Source organism: Pocillopora damicornis, chromosome 9, assembly GCF_964200805.1.
Source record: "Pocillopora damicornis chromosome 9, jaPocDami1.2, whole genome shotgun sequence".
Taxonomy (NCBI): Eukaryota; Metazoa; Cnidaria; class Anthozoa; order Scleractinia; family Pocilloporidae; genus Pocillopora; species Pocillopora damicornis.
The window spans coordinates 2,367,170-2,394,041 of NC_142678.1; the positions used below are offsets into that span (position 1 = coordinate 2,367,170).

The window sequence follows — 26,872 nt, forward strand, 5'->3', positions numbered from 1 at the left end:
TTTTTACCCTTTCATCATATCCTTTTAGGGATAGGAATCAATTTTTCCTTTGAAGTCTTTTCATGGCTGTAGTTATAGTTATACTATACATTCAACTCTCATAAGCAGACACTTTTGGGAATTAGGGAAAAAGTGTCTGTTAGTAGAGCTGTCTGCCTATGAGCATAAATCGCATAAGTGGACACCAAAGAAACATAGGGTTGATGTCTGCTCACAGGAGAGTTAATTAGCATGTGTTAATTGCATTTTTTTTTTGGCCAAATGGAGATTTGACGAAACAGATGCCCACTGTTCTGTTGCCCTGTTAAAGGAGATATTTTTTGTTGATTTGAAAATTATTTTATTGCTAAGAGTCAATTAATATACATGGGGTGTCCACTTTCAAGAGAACATAAGCAAAAGAACAATCTAATTTTCACTTTATATATATACATATATATATATATATATATATATATATATATATATATATATATATATATATATATATATATTATGAGAGGGAAAAAGGGACGCAACTACATTTCCCGACAAGCCTGTTTCATGAATCGCTTCACTCTTCAGGGGTTTAATATTTATTAATATTTATTCTGCTCTGCTTCAACCTATTGAGTACTGTTCCACGTGAAAATCGACTTGCAGACTTCCTATATATATATATATCTTGATTTTAGTCTATCCTTGCAGTAGAGTACTCGATGCATTCGCAAAGTGTGGTATATCTGAAAATTAAACTAATCAACAAGACAACTTTTCTGTGACTCTGAGTTTCATGCTTATGCAATCATCACACACACACCCACACACATACAAAACTTTTACAGTGTGCCGTTTGGCTAGCTCTTAGGTTACCTTTTGCACACAGTTGTTCAAAAGCTGGAAAACTTTACCAACTGAAAGACTTACTATCTGATCAAGAGCATATCACCAGCAGTCAGCAATTTATGGGATAAACTGTGCTGTCCAGCTCTAAACAATGGCACCAGGTCATCAGTTTTTTGTTATAAAAAAACAAATACAATAATTTCCTTTATTCTCATAACCCAATGTATGATCCAGGCATGATATTGGTAGGAGAGATGGAATACTAGTTAATCTAAGGGGTTAAAGAGTCAGGCTATTTCTGTTATTGCACGGCATGTGATCTCTATATTTCAGGGTTCTTATTTTAGTGAAAGAATGGTTGTTCATATCATTCTGGTTTGTAGTGACAGTAGTGGAACTTTTCTGTACAGGTGTTGACTTCAAGGTTAAAACTTTGACTGTGGATGGAAATAAAGCAAAACTAGCAATTTGGGTAAGAACTGCTGTTGATGGATGATGACACAACTGTAATTCATGATTACGATCATTTAGTGTTATCAACTGAGTTGAAAACGTAAATTGGCCATCGTAAAGAGTTTTACCCTGTTATACTCTCCCACTGATGCAGCACCACAGTTTCTTTAGAATCTTACCTCCTGTAATTCACAATGCTTGAGTGACAGCTAAGTTAATTACTTTTGACAAATTGGATTTAATAGTTTAATGGTAATAACATCACTTTTCTGTTTAAGGACACAGCAGGGCAGGAACGCTTCAGAACCCTGACTCCCAGCTACTACAGGGGAGCACAAGGAGTTATTTTAGGTACTAAAAATAAAATGATTTCCACCTCCTCATTACTTGCTGTCATCACAGTTGATTTTGTAGCATGAGAATAGTTGACAAAATTTCCTCATTGATACTGACACACAATAGGTTTCAACTAAATAGAAACTATTTAAGCATTTCTTAACTTTCAATGGTGATTTGATATTTTTGTTGGTGTCAGATCATCACTGAAAGTTAATTAATGCTAACAATGCTAATGGCACATATACCACATTTCCTCCAATAAGTTCCCAGGCACTTATTTAAAATTTTGGCTGTAAGGGTAGGCACTTATTTGAAGGATGACACGAATTTAAGGGGGGTGCCTATTAAGTTAGCAAAGTAATTGGGAAAAAATAGAAAGAACTGATGTTGCAGATAAAGGAACTCTGCAAGTACATGGAGATAAAAAAATGGTGAAAGTGGCTTCAGGGAAAGAAACTACTCTCCTGTACTGATCTTGCTGTAGTTGAAGCTTCAAAAGTTGTAAATAAACTGTTAACAGAGACAGGTTTATCTTTTATACTTACTTATATTGCTTATTTGTAAAGGAAATGCAGTAGTTGGTGAAAGTTCTCAGTGCTTCATTATGTTTGTTTTCAAGCACCAATTTTAACTGTTCATGATAGCATTTCAAGAATTTGCATTTTTCCCTTTAGTTTATGATACAAGCAGCAGAGAGACATTTGAGAAATTGGAAGAATGGCTCAATGAAATTGAAATGTATTCAACCAAAAAAGACATCATAAAAATGCTTGTTGGCAACAAAATAGATAAGGTACAGTGAAACTTTTGTGCAGTTATGTTAGACCAGATGATTATTATCTAATTTTTATCATTAAAAACTGGAGTTTTCTCCCTCAATTTGAACCTAGAGATAAATTGAATATCTTACCAACCTTGGTGGTCAGTATTATAAGTTATGGAACCTTGTTTTTTTTTCCACTCAGACTTAGACTTGGCATCATTTCTCAGGCTGTTGTGTTGATTAATACTCCTATCTTTCAATATTCCTAAACTTCAAAAATCTCTTGTGGGTACATGTATTTGCTTGGTACAGGATTAACTGTAATTACATACAGTAAGGTTTTGAGCATGCTTGATGTACCAGAAATTCAGATTTGCATACTGTGCTTTTTAGGAGGGGCGTGAAGTGGATAGAAAACAGGGATTACAATTTGCAAGAAGACATTCCATGTTATTTATTGAAGCAAGGTTAGTGTCAGCTTGAGATATAAATATTTATTCCACTGCAATCAAGGATCAAATGGTTTTTTTTTTTTTTTTTTTTTGAACAGCCACCTATGTAATGGCACTAGATGGTTTGGTGAAACAACTATGAAGATAATTTTTCAGGGACTGGAAGAATGACAAAAAAAAAAAAGAATTAAAAAAAGTTGTTATTTTATGTTCAAATATTTATACTTTTTATGAAAAAAAGCTGTAATTTTAATTAGAGTATGTTATCAAAATTGTACAGAAAGGTAGTAAAGAGATTCCTTTAACCCTAGAACTTCCAAGATCTGATTGTTAATTCTCCCCTCTGGCTGTTACACATTTCCTTGTAAATTAGTTGGGAGAATTTGGTGTCATACCATAATTATAACTTCTACCTGATAAGTTTGAGTATTCTCATTACCTGTTTGCTGGAGAATGTATGGATATTATAATGAGAAGTTAAATGTTAATCATTTCTGGGAATTAAAGGGTTAATGAGTTTTTAGCTGGTGATTAAAATGGTATCCTGTCTTTCAACTAAATAATTGTACATTGTGTCATCTAAGTTTTATTTTTGATGAAAAAATCTTGCTTTTTATTTTTTTTTTGTAGTGCAAGAACAAAAGAGGGGGTTCAACTTGCTTTCGAGGAACTAGTAGAGAAGGTATTTAAATAACTGAGCAAATAAAATGTTGTACAATGTAATATTGTGGAAGGCATAGAGGCTGTAACCCTTTAACTCCCATGAGTGACCAAGACAGAATTTCTCCTTACTATTTCTATACAATATCATGCAGACAAGTGATGAGAATTAAGAAAAATATCAATTATGGGATTATTAATTGAATAGATAACAAATTCTCCAAACCAATGTAATGAGAATTGTTTGGCTGTAGGAAGGAGATTTGCTAATGAGATCTTGGGAGTTAAAGGGTTAACTCCCAAGATCTCACAAGTAATTCTCCATACTGTCAGTCATGCAGTTCTCGTGATGTTAGTTTGGAGGATTTGATATTGGATCCACTTGTAATCCCCTAATTGATATTTTTCTTCATTCTCATTGATCACTGGTCTGCTTGATGTTGTATTATTATTGTAAGGAGAAATTCTGTCTTGGTCATTCATGGGAGTTAAAGTCTTTAATTGGTGACTGTTGGGTTCTGGCTTCACAAGCTGCAACAGTTTCCAGTTCTGTAGAGAATCCTTGAATTTTTCATCCCTTATATTTTGCCTGGCAGAAAGAAATTCTAACAACAAAAGCTGCTGTTCAAACAAGATTTAAAATAGGAAGAAAGATTTAAAGGATTCATGTTTTTTTTTTCTTTTCTTTTCAAATAGAAACTAACAGGGAATAAGGGATGGGATTTCTCTGATGGACTAGTACCTCTTCCAGAGGAAGAAACAATTGATAAAAATTTGCTGCACACAATTGCTCTCCTGCTGTAGGGTTGAAAGGTGCACCAAGTTTTCCAATAGTGGTAACCAAAGTAACACCCCATTTGCTGTCTTTGTACCGGGTATTTTTGCAAATGCATTGCTCAAATCCCCTGCTTCCATCTATCTCCCAAGGGAAACTAGGATTTCAAATGATTAACCCAGCATATTTTCTTTTTTCATAACTCTTTTCTGTTTTGTTTCCATTTAAAAGATTATCCAGACTCCAGGTTTATGGGAAAAGGATGGTGCCACAGGAGGAGTAACCCTTACAACAGCAGGGTCACAGGTCATTTCAGGTTGCAGTGGAATGTGTTTACTTACATGACAACTGAAGTTTTATTTTAAGTGCGTCTTGTAAATAGAGAATTTAGAAGAAATATTTCATTGTATTCTATTTAGTTATTCTGGAAATGAAATAGAACCTTATGGTACTTTCCAATTCTAAATTTACCCACTGAACCTTAAATTATGTTAACCAATAAATATGATCATTTTTTACAGTTTTAAAGGAATCTAGACTTGCCCTTTAATTAACAAATGAAGAAGCCTTGACTGTGCTTTGTTTTGTTGTAAAGCACGCAGGACGCATCTAGAGCGTGAAAGAAGTGTATGGAGAAACACAAGACCTAGTCAAGTGTTTCTCCCCACTTCTTGACAAGAGTGAATGGCTATGGAAAGTTGATGTGATTGTTGTAAATGAGATTCAACAGAGAAACTTCTATTTTCTTAGGATGAGATATTGAAAGTGTATGAATTTAAGGGTGTACCCTGCCACCCCTCACTTCTCAGCAGAGGTCATCATGAAACATCATTTTCTTGCAATTTTTATTCACATGGGAGGTAGTGGGAACTAGAAATGTTTTCAATAGAAGGAATTGCTTTGATCCTACACGAAATTGGTAGTTTTAGTCAAGAATTCCTTTGTTATTGTTTAGGAGAAACAGCTTTTAAATCTTGACTTTGGAAGAGACTCAGGGTTTATAGTAAACAGTACAAACAAACAAGTGTTGTACACTGCGATCCATGCAGGCATGCTAAGAGTTCTCCATACTGAATATTTCCTTAGCTTTTTACAATTTCTTCAGGATAACCTGTATTGCAGGCAGACTATTTAAACCTGATGATCAAGTCCTGAAGATTTGATCGTTTAAGAGGAGAATTGGGTGTTTTCTTTCAAAATGCAGCTGGTGTTGAACAAATACAACAAACTTATACTCCTCTGGTTAACTTCCAAGAGTCTTATTTGTCCATATTAGCAACTCTAACACTTCTGCCAATTTTTTGTTATATTAGCTACTTTGTAAAGCAAATAAATGGGATATGTTTGGTCAAAATCGTGTGATATTTGTAACTGTCTCTCAAGAAATTAGTTTCCACCAGTGGTTTATGCAAGGTTGTGACTGCAATTGTTGTACATTTAGCTTAAGGGGAAGAGGGGTGGGGGTGCGTCAGATCAGCTCTTTAGAGGCCTATAGACTAACGTAACCCCCCCCCGCCCCACCCTCCTCCCCTCAGGTGGGATTTAATCAAGGACAGGTTAAACTTCTCTTTGTTTGTTAATCTAAGTATTTTTTTCCTGTGGCATGTTCTTTGGATTGCAAATCGGCTGTTCAAATTTTTCTCAAAGCATGCCCAGTTGCTGCCTTGTGTAAGAAAGAAAACTCCCCGCCTTCTTTCGATTGATGCAAAATTTTGCTGAAAGTCTATTGCTTAGTCAATATTTTTTATTTAAAAAGACAGAAAGTAATTAATAGAAGCGAAATGAATGACAGCTTCCTGGCGAACTATTCTGATGTTTATCTTCAAGCGGGTGGTTCGGCGCAATGGTTTAGCTGCAGATTACCGTAACAAAACAACTCAGGCTCATTCTTCGTTTAACAGCATCACTATCTACAGCACTCTCTTGAGGATCCTCATACAGGTAGGGACTACACAAAGTACCCCCATTCTTGCACGTACGTTGTTATCAAGGATCTGCTTAGCTTTATAGGTGGAATCATCTTCACGGAAATGTGGGAGTGAAGGTCGATGTATCTCTCATCACCTATGTTTATTCTTTGACTTGCCTTGAATCATAGGAAATTACGACAGATTTCTCTTCCTCTTACATCACTATTTACCACAGACCTATTCAAATCCCTTGCCAATGAAATGGAGGGACTGGAGACCACTTCTCAAGAGTTACTAAGGAAAAACTTGCAGGAAAAATTAAAACTGATATGTTCACACTTTTTGCCTTCTCTGACATAAGATAGCAAATAGGAGAGATAAAGGATAAAGTATGGCGAGCTGTCTCCACGTAAACTGTGTTAAATTCCCGCACCAGGCCGGTATCATTAAGAAGGTCAAATTTCATGTTGATTTTCGTACTTGCCGGAGGGATTTTATTAAGGTTCTTCGACAAAAGCCAACATGCCGATATCCCTAATCATCGGCCTGAACTATTTGAAAATATCATGCTGTAGCTGAAATAACAGTTTCAAATTCATGGGGATAAAACGTTTTCACATCTGTCATGGGTCACAGAATACCTTCAGCTCCCCTTCATACACGGCTAATTGCACCTAAAATGCGTCCAGTTGAAAATGGTTGGCGCAATTCGTAGATCTGCCCATGCACTAATAAGCTAACGAGACCACCTTTGTTTTCTATTCTTGTGTAGGAAACGCAAGATGACTTCCAACTTCACGTGCCTTGATGCAGTGAGTCATGCATACCAAACTTGTGTTGACCAGTTTGTCACAACAGTCACTTTCAGCACTACCGGTTACATAGGTCCGCAAGGCGTACAATTTATCAACTGCAACTTTCTCCTCTCTTTGGCCGCGATTTTTCTTGTTGCAGCCTTACTGGTGTCCTGTACCAAACTCACTTTTAGTGCGTCTTTCCGCCACGAGTTGTCCGAGACGCTGGAAATAATTGTTAGCCTTTTTACTGCTCATCTCTCTTTTGTTGCGCTCTTAATCAATTCTGTTTGGTTGTTTGGTCAGATTCTGGCTGCAGTATGCGACATGCTGACTTTGAGTCCACGATAGGCTGATTCATAATTACTGAGAAAAATTAACGATCAACTGAATAAAGAAAGTTTCCAAGACTGTGGCAGGGGTAGAGTCACAAATAGCGCAAAATATGCGTGTCTGCTTGTAACATGTGACAAAAGCTATACTGTACGACATATTGACTTTTGGTCCACGTTTAGAAAGCTCCTTAGAAATAAGCTCCTCATTAATAACTGAGATTAATAAAAAATTCAACTGAGTTGTGAGGATCTTTGGGGATAATGATTGATAGGGGCGTGGTCTCAGATAGCGTTAAATTGCATATCTATCTAATTTGTATCACCAGTCGATGACAGGTACCGGCTTTAATGTGAGACATATTCAGTTGTGTCTTCGTAATGGTCCTTGTTTCGCTAGTTTGAGTAAAACATAGATAACTGCTTTAAGAGGGTCTCAAGTAGTGGGTTGGGCGAGATTTCAAAGAGCGTTAGACTGCCATTTCTATTTGTAACAACATTAAGTGACTGCGCATGCCAATTAAAGAAAAGTGGCAAACTTGCAAGTAAACAGATACAGTTATAGAGAAAAAAGAACCTTGACACATCAACAAAAAAAAAATTGTTCAACATGATGACAGATTTAAATACAGAAAGAGGAAACGATGATGAATTACTTACTAAACTCACTTTCACGGTCCGTACAGTAAATTACAGAACCTAAATTTTTCGGCCACGCCTCTTGGTTTCACTTTAGTTTTGAAGATATTGACTATGTTTCTATGATCAATAAGGTTATGCCCCGATCAGTTTGAAGCTTCTACATCCTCCCCCCTCCTCGGCAACCCATGGGCATTTGACTGTCGCCCGTGCCCAGGGGGTGGGGAATTTGAAGCAGAATTGTCAAGTCTCTCCAGCAGTAACGTGTTTTATCTTTTAATATGGACGCCTGATTATAGGTAAAAAGTTCATTTCATGACCAGATGGCTCCAAAGGAAATGTCTACAAGAAAATCTTGGTCACTAGTCTTTCCTTGTGCAAAAAATTAACCATTAAATATGGCACTTTGGTAAGGCATTTGAACGCTTTCCGTGACCAATCTGCCAACCGTTTCGCTTTCCTCAAGAGAATACAGATATTCTCTTGCTTTCCCCCACGCCCACCCGGCCAACCGTTTAAATTCAATCCATGTTTTCTGAGCTAACTATTAAGCATTTTTCTCTGATACGCGGCCAACCATTCAATCTGATCTCTTACTCGTTCCATTTCATTCTAAGTCAGCTCCTTCAAACTCTTCGTCGACCATTCAGTAAAGTCCCAGTACCACTCGGCCGTTCATAACTTCCGTCATAAACATATTCATCTACTCACATCACCGTTACAAAAACCCAATCCGTCAACCCTTTTAGCTCGTATCAAGTTTCACCCATGCAATCCACTAATCTTTTCCAAATAATACCGAATAAACTCGTCATTCCTTTTAGCATTTTACCGGCCATATTCTTCCAAATTTTATTAACCATTGTTCCAACGCCGTTAGAACACACATTCCAAGCTTTATCCACTGTTATGAAAATGGCTATGGCAAGATGAACAACTCCATATTTACTTAAAATTTTACTTTTCCCCGACTCCGTTCAAAGATGTCAATTTTCCCTGACTCAAAGTGAAATTCCCGGACTTTTCCCATGCCTTGAAGTAATCCATTTTCCCTTGAATTTTCCTGACCTGTGACAGCCATGCCTAACGTTATCGTTCCGGAAACGAGACACTCTCTCTCCTAGAAATAGCCTCCAGTTGACCATAAAAACAGTGAAGGACAAGCAGGCGCCATCTTCAATCTCCTAGCTAAGCTGTCTACAAACTTAAATTAATTGACTTCGAAATATTCAGAACATACTTTGGCACTAGACGTTGCTCTTAAATATTTTTTTGGATCTTTTTTATTTTAAAATTCCATATCTGTTTTATAAGAAACTAAAAAAAACATATTAAAAATCGAGACAAGACGAAATTATTTCTCTGACCAGTTACTCTTGCAGATTAAAGGAAATTCGTGCAACTAGTAATTAACTAAATATAGCATGGATACTTAACTTCTGAAGCTAGGACCCTTAGGATATATATGAAAATGAAAATCCGAATTTGTGGAAATATTATGGCAGTTACAGGCGCAGCAATAGTCGACCATTCTTTGCACTTCGTAGTTAACGGCTGTGGGTGTCGTTTACCCATTTCGGACCACGTGACCAATCTATGACGTATGAAGCTAAAAAGGTCTATTTAGTCCCCTTCCTCTCCTCCCGTTTTGTTTGTCTGTTTTCTGTTTTCGGCTGTATCCATTTCACTAAGTCATGGGTGCCTTTTACGAATATTTACTTTTAAAATAGCGTGACGAAATAATGTTTGCATAATGTTTCGCCGACATATCGACTTGTCGCAAATTTTTTTTTGTTACACAAAGTATCACAAGGCTGGTATCAGAATGTTATTTAGAAATGAAACATTTCTTGCAGACCGACTGAAAAACTTCAAAATGACGTCGATAATGTATTGTTTCCTTACGCCGACTTTCTTCGGCATACGTTTTGATCTTTCCACCCTGTCAAGATCGAATCATTTGATTGGTCGACCTAGCAATTATAGACGGCCTTCAAATTCACACCTAGTCCGATCACTTACGCGAATATTTGTAACTTTTCGCAATGATCACAATTACAAAGTCGCGATGATGAGAAAGCAGCTCGTTCGAAGGAGAGGAAAATAGTTCGCTATAGATTTTCTCGATCATGGTTGTGGAATGGATATCTCGCTTAGCAAAGAGGTAACATAGACATTCCTAAGCACTCCGCTTCGAATATTATCATTGCAGTTTGACAATTTACAACAATTAGAATATTCATGCGATGTACATTTGCTGTAATTATGTTATGATTATGACCCAGAGGAGAGTATTCGAGAAAAGATATCAACATCTTAACTTGCGTTAAAAACTTCCTTGATGAATCTTAAATATAGTTTGAAAAGACATACACCGATAGCCGAGTTTAAAGAAATTCAAGTCGATCAACCGTGTTACGAAATGTAAATTTAATTTTAGATTTTCCGACAGGGAACATTGCTTATGGAAGAGCTCTTTACGGAATGGATAAACAAAGAAATTCATAAGAATTATAACCAATTTTACATTATTAATCCAAAGTTACTTTTACTTGATTCTTTTAACTGCGGTAAAAAGTCGAACGAAGAGAAAATGAGATATTTTTTCTGAAACTGCACCAGAACAATCCCCGCTCGCCAGAGCGAATCGCGGCATCGCTCTTTTGTCTTTATGGTCAAAATTTTGACTAAACTCTCATGGTTTGGAATAATTTAGACATAAATCATACCGTAGAGAAGGAAATCGTTTCCTGGGCGAATAAATATGATCATGGCATATTTGAGCAGTTTGTGCTTGCATTCTAACTCTCTTAGTTCAGTACATAAGGGTCGAGTTGTCTTGTTTGTTCGGAAGAAAGGAAACAATCGCGCGCGAAAGCGTAAATCAAATGATTACCACAATTGTGTTAAGCGTCAAAACAGGACGTTTGTAGCATGATGTATTGTGATATCGGTTCGGCATGAGTAGCGCTAAGTGCTTTTAGTTTATTTATTTAATAAATTTTCATTGAAATGCGAAGTTTGCCCAGAAAGCCAAAAGGAGCCATTAGTTAATGGTTGACCCTCTAACATATCGCCCGTTGCAACTACACTGACTGAGTAAATTTGGTTCAAGTTTTTTCGATGTTTCCCGGCAAAAATTCGCGCTATGTTGTACCCTAATCCAAAGTTAAAAAAAAAAACAAAGTCAGAGTTACCTGTGCATGAAATATATCTTATTAAACGTTTTGGTGAGTAGTATCGCTGATTATTTTTATGAGTTGTACCGTATTTTGACGAGCCCGTAGGGCGAGCCAAACTACAAACGAGTTGAAATATTCAGCGATACTACACACCAAAACGTCTCATAAGTTATTTATTACACAATTTTTTTTCCTGCTAAATCTCTCTGTTCATTTCTCATGAGGCGGGAAAAGCAAAGCGGGTGGAGAAACGTAGGGCGCGCAGCCGACTTGTTAAACAGGTTTTTTACAGTACAAAATAACCAATTGTCTAAATAACCGTACAGTATTGCAGGGTATTTGTGCTCTTTTGGCGCGATATTTGTACTCTTCTTTGAGCAGTTGGATAATAATAACTCTTCACGAACGAAAAGCTGTCATAGATCAATGAAGTTTCCTTTAATTCGTATTGAAGTTGAGCAAAATTACCGAGAGTTTGTGACTTCAAGTGTAGAGTAAACGGATTTGTTACCGTGAACGACCAAAATACGCACTATTTAAACAGCCTTCACTTCAATCCTGAACAAAAAACGCGAGTATGAAAGTTAAGGTCGAAAGAAATTTATTGATTTTTTTTGCAATAGGAACTAACTATTACAAAGCTTCGATGGAAAAAAGTGACATTGACCATTTTGTCTTTCTTGTTTCGTAGACCTGCGGACAGAACAGGGGAGGATCTGGATATCATTTTCGCCAGATTTAAGGTACTATGTTTTCAGCTCTGTTTCCATTGGTGATCACGTGAAGCATGTATGGTTATTTGGCTAAAAACCGCACAGCGATTTGTGGGAAAATTGGCGGGAAAAACATTCCTCTCAATTGGCCAGAATCATCCTCGTGCTCAGGATAGTTTGCGGGAAATTGCGATAGTCGTCTGTTTCAACAACTAAATTATTAGAGCATTCATTTGACAATTTTCAGTCTTTCGTTCCCGTTTGCTGCTTAATTTTACGTCCTTCTGTTCTTATTTCACAGAATCTGAAGGCATTTGAGCGTTTCAACCACGCAGTTCTTCACCAAATTTGTTACTATGGTTACTATCAAGACTTGGAGGAAGGAATCACTCGTAAGTTGTGAGGGATGCAGATCTCCCCCACCCATCCCACCCCACCCCACCCCTTGAAACTTGAAAAATGCTAAGCAAAAGACTTCTTAACGTCAAACTGATAGTAAAGCTTTCAAATTGATTCGTATTTTGACCCTTTGACTCTTGAGTGACCAGCATCTAACTTCTCTACAATATCACCCCTGAATAATACACTAAGGTAACGAGAATAAAGGAAATGATCACCAACTGAAGAACCTCTTGATTGGGAAACAAATTCTCCCTGTCAGCAGCCCAAGAAAAGCACAGAGAACAGTATCGAGAATATGCATGCTGATGCTAGGGTATATGGGGTGAATGGATATTAACAGCATAGTGGAGTAAGCCTTTCTTTTACTGTGGTGATAAAACACTGCTCCGTTTGTTTGTCCTTTTTCTTTCTCAGTATATCGTCAAGGTGACATTGGCTGTTACTGGTATGTTGTCCTAGCTGGAGCGCTTGAAGTTCGTGCATCGAAAACCGGAAAATATGAGGTACGTCGTTTAACGCGAGTAAAGATGATCAAACTCCATGCAACATTTTCTCTGATGGAGGTTTATTTGTACGCACGTACGGACCTATAACTTAGGACCACAACTACGCGTCGTGGTGTTTTAAATTTGTCTGCAACATTTGCATAAAAAGAATGCTAACATTTTACTTGAACTCAATCTCTTCGCTGTTACAGGTTTTGCATTGAGTGAGGTTAGTGTAGCGTCCTCCTAGAGAGAACAGTCGAAGAAAATTAATGTCTATAGAGATTGTCTATTCCTTTAATTTCGCAGGATGCTGAAGCCATTTGCACTCTCGGCCCCGGAAATTTTTTCGGCGAATCAGTACTGGATGACTCACCCAGGTGAGTTAAGGAGTGGTTATGCGCCTGTTTGTTCTAGTCCACCTCAGTTCTTGCAACAAACAACCATAAAATAATAAAAAAAATGCTCTTTGATGTTCTTTCTTCTATTTTAGGCCTGTTTTCTTGATGAATTTTTTTTTTCAGACGCTCCACAGTCATCACAAGCGAATTTTGTGAGCTTTTGCTGATAGAGAAGAAATTCTTCCGTACTATTTGGGAGGTGGGTTAAATTTAACCCTTGTCACAATAATATATTTTTCCACGCCACAGTGTCCAAAAAAGATCTAAAAGAAATAATTTTTTATTTTAAAATCTTTTCCAGCGAAACAAGCAATTTCTAGAGGACATTATACCCAGTCCCTCATCTACCCCTGTCGGAGAACAAAGTGAGTTTTAAAATCTTACTCTCCTTGTGGTACTGAGACTTCTATGTTAAGCGGGCTTTATTTACTCAAGCACTCAGTAAGAGGCCTGGTTTCAAATTTGGGTCATTCGTCTTGAGCTACAAGTCGCAGAAAATGCGCATGAGTAGAACAAGCTAAATAAGTATATGACTGAATATCATCTTAAAGGGTGACCCATTGAAGATCTCGTTCTTTCCATGGCCTTCATTTAGGCCACAGAAAAAGGAAAATGTTTTTTTTCCCATTTAAGTCGGCGAAATTTTCTGAAAACAAGTATCCTAAACAACAAAAGAACACCCAATTTTCAGTGTGCTCGTAGGACAAGTAGCATTGGTCTTTCTCAATCTAGGAAAAGCTTTCATTACATCTTCATTCACGTACTTTTTCTTTTGTTAGACAATAATGAGCAACTTCCTGAAAATAATACGGTGGAGGGTAAACCATCCAAGACAGTGGTGAGTAAGCTTGATTCGTCTTTGTCCCATGAATTCAGCTACGGTATAAGAGCGGTACAACGGCGAAGCGTGATTTTTAAGAATGCAACACTTAGCCAGCCAATCTCATCATCTGACAGGAGCAGAAGAGGGGGAATCCACAATTAAAAATTGCCGCAGGCCTTACATAGTTACATAAAGGCGGTTTGAACCGCTGCTCTTTCTTACGTGTCAACGGGCATGCAGTCATGCAGCGAAAAGGATCGGATTCGCATGCTTTTGCATGGTTATCGCCCTACCTCAACGGAAAAGACTGCAAAATGGTTCCAATGATAACACCACTTCTGTATACAGCTATTTCAATTTACATTGCCGGATCAAAGCTTCAAGGGTACGGGACAAGACCGAAAGGTGGTATGGGTAGATTAGAATTAATTTTAGGCTTTCGGGGTTGTAGGCTTGAGGCTTTGATCCGACAACGTAAATTGAAATAGCTGTATCACCGCGTTGAATAACCACACGTTTTTATCCCCTCAGTACTCTCCTGAGGCACTCAGAAATGGTGGACTGGTCCTGCGTTTTGCGATGCTTCGTCACCAGTCTCCAAAACTGATCCGTGATCGAGAACTTGATAAACGCAAGGTGTGCAGATGCTTCGTTGGATCGGAAGCGGTCGATTGGCTGACAAAAATCAGCCCAATGGTTCATGGTCGTTTTCATGCCATCGCTATGCTTCAGGCGCTTTTGGAAGAGGGAGTCATTACTCAAGGTGGGGGACTGATACCGAAAAATACTATCTTGGTCACGTTTGATGGAAACCTTGTCTTTTCACGAGAAATAAGCCTAAAAATGCGCATTCCTCAATTATCTTTCTCTCCTATCAATTTTTAAGGCTTTGGAAGTATATTTATTACTTAAAAGCTTTTTGGTGGTCCGTTGGCAACGTTTTATCTGAGTTAAGAAATCTGAAGAGCCCTTTGGAAGCATACATTTACTCACAACGCGATAAAGCTTTTACATAGCCTTTTACGGGCCATTTTGGGAACCAATATTTTTCCAGGTTTTTCGAAAAACGCACTTCAGGCACTCACTCTAAATAAGAGAAAAATAATTATAATTTTCCAGTTCGTTATTCCAAGGGAATTGAAACTCTTCCGAACTTTTACTTCGCTCGTCTGTTCCTCGAACCTGAGTCCCCTGAATGTCTCTTATCGTTCCTGCAGTGGGCCATGGGTATGAATTCAAAGACCAAGACATTCTCTATCGCTTTGTTATGGACGAGAATGATAATGAGAGGCCTGGAAAAGAGGCATACAGTGAGGAAGACCTGGATGATGTACTGCTCATGCTCAGTAGGTCCGGATTGGATGCACAACTGAGAATGGCTCTGAGAAAACCGTGAGTTGTCACCAAAACATCCTGTCATGTTGTCTTTTGATATGTGTGAAATTGTTTCTGTTTCTCGTTATAAGGTAGATCACATGGTGAAATTCTAGAGGGAAAAATAAAAGAGAGTTTTTTTTTCCAAGCTGAGTAAGCCACCGTAAAATTGTCTGGATGCGACCTTGGAAAGCTGGGTCTAACGCACGAAGTCGAGGTTTACTGGTTAACCTACTTGGAGATATGTTATGAAACAACAAACTCGTCTTTAAAGAAAGATGTTTTTCGTTTTGTCACGAGCGTGGAACAAAGAAAAAATTCTGAGTCCCCATGAGGAATCGAACCTCAGACCATCGGATGTCAAATCCTTTTGTTTTTTTTTTTTTTTTGATGTTCCATGACCTAAATGGAAAACATTTCTTGCAGGCACTAATTAAAAGAAAAGAAAAACCAAACAGAACGCGTCAAACAACGAAATTAAGCTTTGCGAGCTTATTTTTACTTATTTTTAAACGAAGTTTACATTAAGCCTCAACTTAGTGAAAGTTGTTGCATTCGACCTAGTTTCCTTGGCTCACGATCAAGGGCCATTGTTTGATATGCCTGAATAAACGCCAGAGTTAATACTTATTCTTGTCTTCTCATTCCAGTGCTATGGAAAGAACTCCAGACGACTTATCTTTAATTTACGATGAACTCATGCATGTAAAGGCTCTTCAATATCTTTCAACCATGGTGAGAATTCTATTTTCGTCGTGGAGCACTGCATGTGGTAAAAATTCAAGGCAGTTTCGCTTTACTTTGCAACTCAGTTGAACAGTTGTGTCGTCAGTCTGAGTTACATGTCATTTTTAACTCATATTCTTTTCATCGTCAGGTTAAAAAAGAACTGTCATACGCTTTTGTGTTGGAATCCAGTTTCAAAAAGGGAACTGTGCGTAAGTGTTTAATAGTAGGGAACTCTGACAGATTTCCAGCCTCCGATTGTGTAATTGTTTAGTGACTAACATTTGAAACTGGAATCTCAGAATTCGCGCGAGTTTCTTGATCAATCACATAGCCAAGGGGATGAAAACCAATACAATCCTGTATCAAAGAGGGTAATTTTCTAAAGAAACTGTGGTGCTGCGTCGGTAGGGGAGTATATCAGGGTAATTTGGTTTTATTAACTGAGTTGATAATGTAAGTTGGCTACCGTAAAGAGTTTGAAAGCGTTAAACATCGTCAGAGTTATATTACCTTCACAACCCAGTTGATAAGTCATTGCATCGATGAATTTGAAATGAAATTTTTCAGTCATGAAAATTACAATCGAATCGCTTACCAAATATTGTCATCTTTTTTTCTTTTTATTTCTTATCTATATGAAGTTTTCAGCGAAGGAGAAGAAGGGATTTCCTGGTACATCATACTGAAGGGCTCGGTGAATGTCGTGGTTCATGGAAAGGTAAGGCACATTAGACTACCTTGCTCTCAGCTCCGATTCTGAAGACCTTAAATTTGCTGTCCAATGTAACGAAAGTATATTCTATATTTTCATTCTTACTAAGGGTGTGGTGTGCCAACTGAATGAAGGAGACGATTTTGGAAAACTAGCACTTGTAAATAACGCTCTGAGGTAAGATCTGTCTCCTGTGACAGATGATGTGGTAACCTGGTAAGAAACAAAAGTTGCACACGAGGCGCAGCTGTGTGTACCATTCTTGTTTTTGATCACATTTTGGTGTCTTTGGTGATCTGTTGCTAAACTGATGCACGGCAACATGAAATGTATTTGTTTCATATGATAAAAAGGCAAAATTTTGTTAAGGGTGACGTCATCTGTGCGTCTTACCTCTAATAAATCATAAGTAACATTGGCAGATCCAGACCTTGAGCTAAGGGGGGGGGGGGGGGGGACAGTTTTTTACAGCTCTCCCTGCCGGCTTTTCTCCCTTCTGGGATTCTTTTCTTTTTACCCAAAATAAGGGGGGGCGGGGTGGGCCCTTCGTGCCCCTCCTCAAGATCCGCTGATAGGTAAGAACCGATCGGAAGGCGTGTTTGATTCAGCTTATTCTATGAATAATCTTAGACGCCAAAATCTTGAACAGGTTTACAATGAACAAAACCTGGCGACCCTTTGAAATCTGTTTGCATTTCTCGATTAAGATGAAATGTACGTTGTAAATATGATCAGTAAGGTCACAGTCTTCAAAACATCTCTTACAGAACCGCCACAATAGAAACTTCTCAAGACATTTGTCATTTCTTGAAGATAGGAAAGAAAGACTTTAACAGAATCCTTAAGGTATGAAACTTTTTCTCACGATCACTGAACGAGATTTAGTGACCCACTTAATACCTACTAGCTAATCGACCGACCGAACGGTATAGCGATCAACCGACCGAATGCTTGACAAGCCGAACCTTAGCCGAACTAAAGCCGAATAGCCGAACTGCCGAATAACCGACCATCAATTGGTTCGTTCATTCATTCACTCACTCACCCGACCTTTTTTTTTTTTTTTTCTTTTTCCAAGGACGTGGAAACAAATACTGTTCGTCTAAAAGAACACAGAAAAGATGTCCTTGTCTTGGAAAAGATTAACATACCTAACATGTTTGGAGAAGATAACAGCCAAACTCACATACCGCAGATTCAAAAGTAAGGAGAAATCTGTGAGGGGCTAATTTTACGACAAAGATATCGGAGTGCTTTTAAAGACTCATAACAACCCTATAATTTATAGTAATAGAAAAAGTGTTGTGCCAATTTACCAGTAAAATATATCTGCTTGTCAACGCCGGAAAGCGCCCACACACGGTTGGCTACCCGTGTGCTTTTCAGCCCCATTAATATTGAAACTGACGGGCTTTTTTGATAACGGAGCTCGGAAATGGCTTTTCTGTGACCCTAGGTAGATGAGCAACTCGGCGAGAGGTCGGGTAAGAGTCCAGCGTTGATTAGTAGTGCCAGACCCCTGCAAACCTCTCCTTCACCAGACTACCTTCATTCGCGCGATCAGACTACGCAATCAAGAGGGCCTGAATGGGATGTGACTTTTACGGCTAAAGGTTAAAATTTTGGCCATTTTACGATGAATGGTTGACATCATTTCATTGTTATCACTAGTAAATATTTTTATGGTTAACTTTTTCACGGTTTGCGATTAAAATTTATAATTTTTTTCGCTTAACGGTTAATTTTTTTGGCCATTTTACGGTTGACGGTTAACCCCATTGAGACTCTCGGTCTAGATAAAGTATTCTACAATTAAATTTGTAGATATTCCGTGATGGCTGGTACTCCAGAGAAAATGGTGGAATATCTCTTAGAAACAAGAATGGACAACTCCAATACAAATAACTTCGACGGTAAATGAAAAAATGTGTTCACTGAATTCCATTTTTATTTCACACGTTAGATTGCTATTACTAAAGGCATTCTTTTGTTGTTGTTGTTGTTGTTGTTGTTGTTATTTTTCAGATCATTTTTTGAACGACTTTCTGATCGCTTTCCCAATATTTATGACCACGGAGGCATTATGCCGCGAGTTGCTGTCCAAATATCCTTTTTATTGGAAAGACTGTTGTCACGGTATTTGAAACGCCGACTGAGGTACAGACATATAACTCAGTAACTCGGCAGCGACAAGGTTATGCCACCACAGTGGTTTCAATCGTTGAATCTAATTCAGTTGCGCCAAATTCCAATTGCTCTCAGATACAACCATACTTCAAGTTTTGAATACATTAAGACAATTCCTGAATGCAGTCCGCCACACAAGAGAAACCCGTTTAAAACTAAGTCCTGGGGCCACCAAACTGAATGGTTTCAAACCTCTTAGCATTTCTGTCGAATCAATTTTGGTCCGGAACATTAGCGCGACGTTTGAACTCAACAAAGAAAAGTGATAATATTAGGGACATTATAAACAGCCAGGACGACAACGCCGAGGAAGGCGTCGATTGAAAAATGAAGATGTATTATTATTTAAAATTTCGCGAATGGGTGGATGTGTTTACCGTCTCTTTCCGTTTCCATGCAAATTTTGGTGATTTCACGTTGTTGTTTGGCAGTGGATGGCTATGAAATGTACAACGCACGTGCCGAGCTAGTGTTCTCCCTATCAGAGCATTCGTTTTGCCACGTCTTCGTTGCCGTTGCTGTCGTGGTTCGCTTAAATCTCATTTCAAAATGTTACAGTCCTTAATCATTCTTATCTACAACAGAACCAACTGTTTTCTAATCGGACAAGACGAGACCAGAAATATCACTGCTGAGCACAAAATGGCCATCAAAAGAAGGTAGGCTTTTCATGTAATTTGTGAGAGTAAAAAACTGATTAATTTATATGTCTCTGTGTGTTTCCTCGTGGAAAATAATAAGCGTTGGACTGACGGCTAATGCTGGACTCCGGACTGCAGCTATGCCCTGGAATCATGGCCGGCATATCTGGAACACGATGCATGAAAATCACCTCCCAAACCTTGGAGGTGCTCAGAGATTAAAAAAAAAAGGGCGGGGGGGGGGTGGTGGGATACTTAAAATGAACTTCAACCTTCCCCAGAGGAGTGGAAATATAACTTCACTTCACGTTCTGTGAATATCTGGCTTCCATTTGAGGAAACAAGGTTTTAAACTTTTCAAAGACAATTTCAAAGAGCTAATTACAAGCCACGGTTGAGCAGGTTGCCGTTTTGCAGGGTTGTTCAGATGACGCTCCGCTGGTGTTACTTGGCTGGGAATCTATTCTTGGAAAACCAATGTATTTTCAGGTTCATTGAGGTAAGAATACCCTAAATACTAATTTGTCTTACATAACGTGGTGATAGGATTTTGAAGCGAAATTATTTCAATAAATCTCAACAGGCACGCATATTCAGTAAAGTAGGTAACACTTACACTTCACTATCGTCAGTTCAGTGTATCACTTGGTCTAGACTTCGAACAAGGGAGAATCTGTGATAAGCATTGCTCCGATTGGGAAAGCCGAGGGAAAACTCGCCTGTAGAGAATGCTTTTTTTTTCCACAAGTTTCACACTCGTTCACTCTTGCGCGAGACTCGCGCTTCGCGTTCGCCCTTTGTCCGGGCTGAGGGAAGGAAAAAAAGAATTAATATGAATAATTACAACCAACACTTCAGCTTTAGGGTTCCTTTTTATAATTATAACAATTTCCTTTCATACAGGAATTGATGGATTACCTAGAGACAGATGAGCTTTTCAATGAGTTTAACCTCCTCAAGACAGCCATGCGGACACTTAAAGAAAGGTATACGAGTTCCCGCACAGTACAGGCCGATTAAGATAGATTAAAGATAAATATTCGAGATACAATAACCGTGACACGACAGCAAACTATCTTGACATGAATTTTTCCTTGCAATTCTCACAGATACCCCACCGATGACCTTATCGATGGTAAAATTTTCGCTCCAGTGGTAAGTAAAATGAAGGCAAGATTCTCTCGAAGGTCACTTTAATGTAGTCAATAGAAATTATTTCTGTGTTGGATGATGTTGTTAATTTGATTGGAGTGAACTTTTTCTCTTGTATCATAGCGCCATAGTCCACATCGTCGAATGGGTCTCGCTAATATCACAAAAGCCATCAGGGACTACAAGTCAATACGAGGAATCGATCAAAGTGAGTACATATCAGACAATGCTTTTCAATTAAATAAGTTAAGAGCTTGTTACAGCAGAAAGTCGGACCAACACCTGAGGGAAGGGTATGGGATGAGACGGATTGGGGGGCGGAGGGGGGGAAAGGGAGCTCCACTTCACAAGGAAGTAAATCAAAGTTACTGTCGAACTAACAAGAGCATAAAGACCTCATTAAAGGTACCCACTTATTAACAGCTTAACCCAAGGTTACTTTCCCCCTGTTGGCATGTGGCTACCACACTTTCCACATCGTACTTCTTACCCCTTACGCTCCGCACCTTTCACCTTTATCGTCTCCTACATAGATGTCTTGGTACCGCCTCGCCCCTTTTTCTCTCCCCCCGTTTCTCTTTCTAATCTGTCTGTCTGTCTGTCTGTCTGTCTGTCTGTCTGTCTGTCTGTCTGTCTCTCTTACCATACCTCGTCCCCAGTCCCATGCGCCACAGCCCTATCGTTCTGTCGCCCTCTAAAGTTTCTTCCTTCCTGTCTCTTTCATCTGTTTCTATTCCTTCGCTTATGCCCGCGGATGAATACTGTAGTCACTAGTTTTACGCTTTTCGCATTACAGATATTTTTCGAGTCTTCTGTGCCGATCATACATACACTACAGTAGCTTTGCCTTATAACACCACAGCGCAGACCATTATTAACGCCGCAGAGGAGCGTGTTCAGCTAGGCGATGACTGTATCCTGTGCGAGGTCAAATCTTCAGGAGGTAGATGCTTCCTTTTACTGGTGTTGCCGATGAAGTGCAAAAAATATGGGCCTTCTTTTTGTATAACCGTGTCAGAAAACGTTTTAACCGTCTTATCAGCAAAAAAATGAAAAGTTGAGAAAAGGAGCAAAAAAACGTTAACTCAAAAATTTAAGGTGTTCTCGAACACTGATGAACACTTTAAAAATTGACCATTGATTATTTTCGCTCATGTTTGATCTAGGTGTGTTACGTGGCTGAAAACGCCCCCGCTAAACTGTGATATATTAGGCGATATTCCCTAAGGGGTATTCCGCAATAATCGTTTTATACCAAATGCAATGAAAGTTTTCGTTTCGTATGTTTTAAAGTAGTTACTTCCTTGACCTTTTGTAGAACGCATACCTTTCAAACCAAACGAAATATGTGTCACAACCGGACTAAGTGTTAACGGAAGATTGTTTATCGCGCCACGGGAACACTTGGACTCACTGGTAAGGATAAAGCTAAATTCTTACGAGCCTTGTCGCTTATTGTAATTACTACTCGAGATTAGTCTGGTTTTCTGAATAATAAGCACCCAGACCAAGATTATTGCTATGGCTTCTACCAAACGGAATGCTAGTATATAACAAGGTACCCCCACAGATTCATCAATTTTTTTCTCTGGAAACGAAAGTTTGCTAGAACCATTAATGCGCTTGGTTGTAGAGTGGCACCGGGAGAGTAACGCGTTTTGCCCAACAACACAACACAGTGACCTAGTCGGGAATCGAACCCGGTCATGGCGGCTCAGTGTCAAAGGTGCCAAACCCTAGGTCCTAGCGTTTCTTATTGGTCAGCGCTACAGACCCCGAAAAGGGAGGTGAAAATAGTTTCTATATGAAGCTTCTATTAAGACCTACTTCAACTGGTGCTGAGATATCCATACAAATTGTGCTCTTTTTATCTACTCCAGACTCCTACTCCTGAGCAGGAAGGACCATCAACCAGTAACCTCACATTTCTGGAGTCAGTTGGATCCAAAGAGCTTGCGTATTACATCACACAGTATGACTATGAGCTGTTCAACGCCGTTAACATTGTGAGTATCTCAAGTTTTGTCTGACAAGTTGAGATTGCGGAGTTGCTTGCGTTTAAACATTGCGGATTAACACCCATCTGTAAATTGTTACAATTTCATTAAATTTCCTGATCTGTAAGAACCTCTTTGATTTTATTTGCAGCATGAATATATATTCCGCATCTTTGGCAAAGAGAGCCACAAACAGATCACAGCAAATCTTGATTTGCTTCTCAGAAGATTCAATGAGGTGACAAATTTCTTTACGCTTTTCGCACGGTATTATGAGTGTATTTCTTCACTTGATTGCATTCTGATTGACTTGAAGGTAAAATTTGTTTGAGTGTCATTATGATTTCATCTTTTAGGTCCAGCTTTGGGTCGAAACACAGATTCTTCTCACTCAACATCTCAACAAGCGGGTTTATCTGTTGAAAAAGTTCATCAAGTTGGCCGCACAGTAAGTGATTCCTCAAAGAAATTTTCAATTGAATGTCGAAGGTCATCTGAGATTGCGTTGATTTTTACTTTAATTCACCTTGTGATTGATTGAGAAAATTAGCGGTCCCCTCCCAACCAATCAGATGCAAGACTAAAATCAATCGTGACCTGGTCACCCGAATTTTCCCGCGCTTCTGGTCGCTCGTTTTAACTTGGACTTATGATTGGGCCCTTGTGTAATTTTCCATACTTTGATTGGCTGTTTTGGTTACTTTAGTTTTTGTTTGACGACAGCCTATCAAAATAAATTTGATTCGTCAATAAAACTCGCTGTTATGACTTACTTTTTATCTATCGCCTTGCTTTTGTAGCTGTAAAGGGTACAACAATTGGTATTCGTTTTTCGCCGTTGTTATGGCATTAAACAGTGTTGCAGTCAGTCGCTTGTCTCAGACATGGGAGGTAAGTGGGAAATGGTTGCTTACGTGGGTTGGGTTCATTTTCTCGCGGAAAAAAATTTGACTCTTATGATTTTATATGTAAATACGTTAAACGTTTAATGTGTTTGAGCTCAAACATTGCAAGAAAAAGGTATCTTGAAATTAAGTATTTTGTCAACAATGGTCCCCTCTGGAAACATTTGTTGAATTATTTTTTAAACTATACCTTCTTTTATTGTGTCGTCAGAAATTACCGAGCAAGTTTCGTAAAATATATGAAGAGTTTGAAGGTATCTTGGTAAGGACATTTCATTTCATTACTCCTGTATACAAATTTATTTTAACTTCATATGTTGAAAAAGCACCATTTATTAGTTGTGGGTCATTTAGTAGTCAAGTAAAACAATTAATTGCTTCAACCGTCAAAGCTGAGTATAACACATGAATATGTTTCTTTTAAAGGAGCCCTCTAGAAACCATCGAGTTTACAGGCTTTTAGCTGGTGAGTTTCTAATTAATTGTGCAACTTTTTACACTGCAACAGGGGAGGGGGGTTACATTGTGTCAGACAGAGGGTACTCACCAGATTGTCATGATGTCGAACTCCACGCTATGTCTTACTCAATATGGAAAAAAAAGGCTTACAAAGGGGGTAGGGGGTTAACGTGCACCCCACTAGCTACGCGTTTGAATAGGCAAAGGTATAACGTTAAGTTTGCACTCAAGCCAAGTAGCCCATTCAGATTGAGCTTATCCCCATCTCCGTAGGAGGAAGCGGCGACAAGAGGTATTACCACTCCCCCCCCCCCTTGGATGGGATGTCATTCCATCACAGGTTACCCCCGCACATTTTGTCAAGTGTCCCTGACAATCCGCTAGTACCAATTTATACTCCTAAGTGAAGAGAGGGACTGTGAAAGTAAAGTGTTTTGCCTAAGCACTTAACACAGTGACCTGACCAAGTCTGTTACCCTGACCTCCCGCGTTTAGCGTGCAAACCGCCAGGCCGTCTCGTTTCTCAATACAGTGAGGTGCTAAAATTTTATTCAATTATTTTGGTAGGAAAAATGAAGCCACCCATATTGCCTTTTATGCCTCTTCTGATAAAAGGTATGTTTGTTTACAAAGTTGAACTTTATTTCATTAACGTTCAGTTTTCTAGTTGTAAAAAAAGCTTCACTTTACTCATTTGTTTGTCTGTTATGTACTTGAATACGTGATAGTCACAAATCGAATCTTGAAAAAACAAAGTTAGGGATTTGTTTTTATTTCTAGACATGACGTTCACGAACGTAGGAAATAAAACGCAATTTGATGATCTGGTGAACTTTGAGAAAATGGTGAGTAGCTATTTTTGTTGTTTTTATTGTTGGTTTTTTTCTTTTCTTTTCCAGTCCATGGATGTGGGGTTAAATATGTCGCATTATTCCTGTTGTCAAATCAACAGAAGATTCCACGTTACCTACGTCTGTTCCGTAATACATCACCTGAGACGCAAAATAAGGTGAGAACAAAGCAGAGGCACTCGAGGCGCAGCCGAGTGTGTCACTGATGTTCTTACCACATTTTGACGTCTTTGAACAGACTCGTGGCAACCTGGAATCTATTTGTTTCAATTAATCAAGAAGTTACATACACAGTTGTTCATGGTGACGTCATTTATGCGTCTATCCTTCAATAGATCATAAGTAAGAACCAATCAAATTGTACGTAGAATTCAGCTTAGAATTTAAACGTAGATGTCAATTATTATTTTTATTTCAGAGAATGATCTCTTCTACTATTCGTCTTATCCAGTATTGTCGCAGCGAGCCGTTCAGTAAGTACACCTTGAATCGAGATAAGGGACTGACTAAATGGGTCATGGGGGCACTAAACTGTGAAGCTCATCAGAAAGTAGGAAAGACGAATGATAAAAAATGAATGGACCAATCAGAGTGCATGACTCACAGACAAGATAGCTATGCAATTCGTCACGCTAAGAGTGTCACGCACTCCGTAGATTTCGCAGTATAGTTTGCCTCATTAGTATTGACTATAACTAAATTTCGGTAATAGCAAATTGAATTTTAGTTTTGTGGCACTTATAGGGGAAACTTTCCTATGAACGACCAGGCCCGTGGTTCTGACTGACTTCACAAATAAATGTTGATGACGGTGGTCACACAAGGTCTGTTCGTGATCTTATTTCTCGCGAATTTATGAAATGATCATGTTTATTTTTCTTTACTTAGAGGCTGAACCTCCAACTCAAGTGAAAATAGCTCAGGAAATCACTATTTTTGTGAGGTATGATTGATGTGTCACATGATAAACTTTCCAGACGATGGAATAGATTTAAACCGCACGTGAAACACACAACCTTTTTTAAAAGCTCAGAGCCCAAAATCTTGTAATCTTTAAACTCAAAAAAGTGTTAAGTTTTCCTTTTTCCTTCTTTTTTTATCCTTTTACATCATATTTTGATTAACCTTTCGTTTGGATCCATTTTCGCATGCCCGACGTTGACCCCCGTGCCATTGAAATACAACAACTGCCAGGTCACTTTTTCGGCATGTGGCTATGTTATATGATTGACATAAAAGCCGACAAGAATTGTGATTTTTCTAGCGAAATGCAACTAGACCGATTTCCCCATTTTTTTCCAATCTCACGCGGTAATCCTCTCTTTCCACAGGAATTTCAACGTTATAGACAACGAGCGCATTCTTAACCAGTTCTCTCACAGATTGGAGCCCAAAAAAAACTAAGTAATCCTTGTTGATCATTTAACGATGCCTTCAACAAATTCCTCGGCCAATCAAGTTTGACAGCGGTATATGTGGACAGTGGTTCATCAGCTTGGTGACAACAATTCGATATAGTTTGTCCTTACGTGTCAAAAGAGAGAGCAATGTGGCAAATTTCTGCAATTGACTGTATTTTCTGGTAAATTTCACATTTTCTTTTTAAACTCCTTTTTTTAAATATTGGCGTTAAGGGTCGCGTACAGATAATTCAAACACTGATAGATAAATTTCTGACGCCATTTCGAATTGAAAATGATTAGAACATTTTAAAAGTTTTATGATATTTTAACCTCAGAAATAAATAAATTTATTACTACTGTTAACAGGTGTTTATTTGTTATATGGCCTTATCAAGAAGTCCTTACCCTGGCAAAATAAACCGCGAATCGCCATTGGATTCCTCGATTACCAATGCGTGTTGTATAGATGCCAAATATCCCGGATTATCCGGGACTCTTCCGCATACACAAAGAA

General features: G+C 38.5%; 2 protein-coding genes across 2 annotated transcripts in view; both read left to right on the forward strand.

Annotated features, from left to right (window-relative positions):
* LOC149039619 (ras-related protein Rab-18-B-like) overlaps nt 1-5,621 on the forward strand; it is a 6,605-nt gene extending 984 nt beyond the window's left edge. The window contains exons 3-8 of the mRNA XM_089181979.1: nt 1,236-1,297; nt 1,557-1,629; nt 2,292-2,410; nt 2,774-2,847; nt 3,463-3,514; nt 4,499-5,621. Coding sequence (XP_089038105.1) covers nt 1,236-1,297; nt 1,557-1,629; nt 2,292-2,410; nt 2,774-2,847; nt 3,463-3,514; nt 4,499-4,612 — 494 coding nt within the window. The 3' untranslated portion in view covers nt 4,613-5,621. The remainder of the gene's footprint in view (nt 1-1,235; nt 1,298-1,556; nt 1,630-2,291; nt 2,411-2,773; nt 2,848-3,462; nt 3,515-4,498) is intronic.
* Nucleotides 5,622-9,944: 4,323 nt separating this feature from the next.
* Nucleotides 9,945-26,721, forward strand: LOC113675988 (rap guanine nucleotide exchange factor 4). The gene is made up of 36 exons (XM_089183454.1): nt 9,945-10,106; nt 11,816-11,867; nt 12,139-12,229; nt 12,654-12,742; nt 13,034-13,104; nt 13,249-13,324; nt 13,427-13,490; nt 13,905-13,963; nt 14,480-14,711; nt 15,166-15,340; nt 15,973-16,057; nt 16,200-16,260; nt 16,693-16,769; nt 16,873-16,940; nt 17,531-17,609; nt 17,842-17,966; nt 18,588-18,676; nt 18,789-18,867; nt 19,526-19,609; nt 20,009-20,090; nt 20,495-20,577; nt 20,701-20,746; nt 20,867-20,951; nt 21,540-21,686; nt 22,062-22,159; nt 22,624-22,749; nt 22,892-22,978; nt 23,097-23,188; nt 23,541-23,631; nt 23,857-23,907; nt 24,072-24,111; nt 24,672-24,719; nt 24,885-24,949; nt 25,374-25,428; nt 25,844-25,898; nt 26,287-26,721. Exons 1-36 carry the CDS (start codon nt 10,072-10,074, stop codon nt 26,357-26,359), a joined length of 3,015 nt encoding a protein of 1,004 aa, XP_089039580.1. The 5' UTR covers nt 9,945-10,071; the 3' UTR covers nt 26,360-26,721.
* The last annotated feature ends 151 nt before the right edge of the window (nt 26,722-26,872 follow it).

Excerpts from the sequence above, each read along its gene's own strand:
- LOC113675988 (XM_089183454.1), top strand. The coding sequence starts at position 10,072 with ATGGTTGTGGAATGGATATCTCGCTTAGCAAAGAG. Across the intron at positions 16,261-16,692 it reads TTTCAAAAAGGGAACTGTGC|TTTTCAGCGAAGGAGAAGAA; the intron begins GTAAGTGTTTAA and ends ATCTATATGAAG. Across the intron at positions 24,112-24,671 it reads AGTTTACAGGCTTTTAGCTG|GAAAAATGAAGCCACCCATA; the intron begins GTGAGTTTCTAA and ends TTATTTTGGTAG.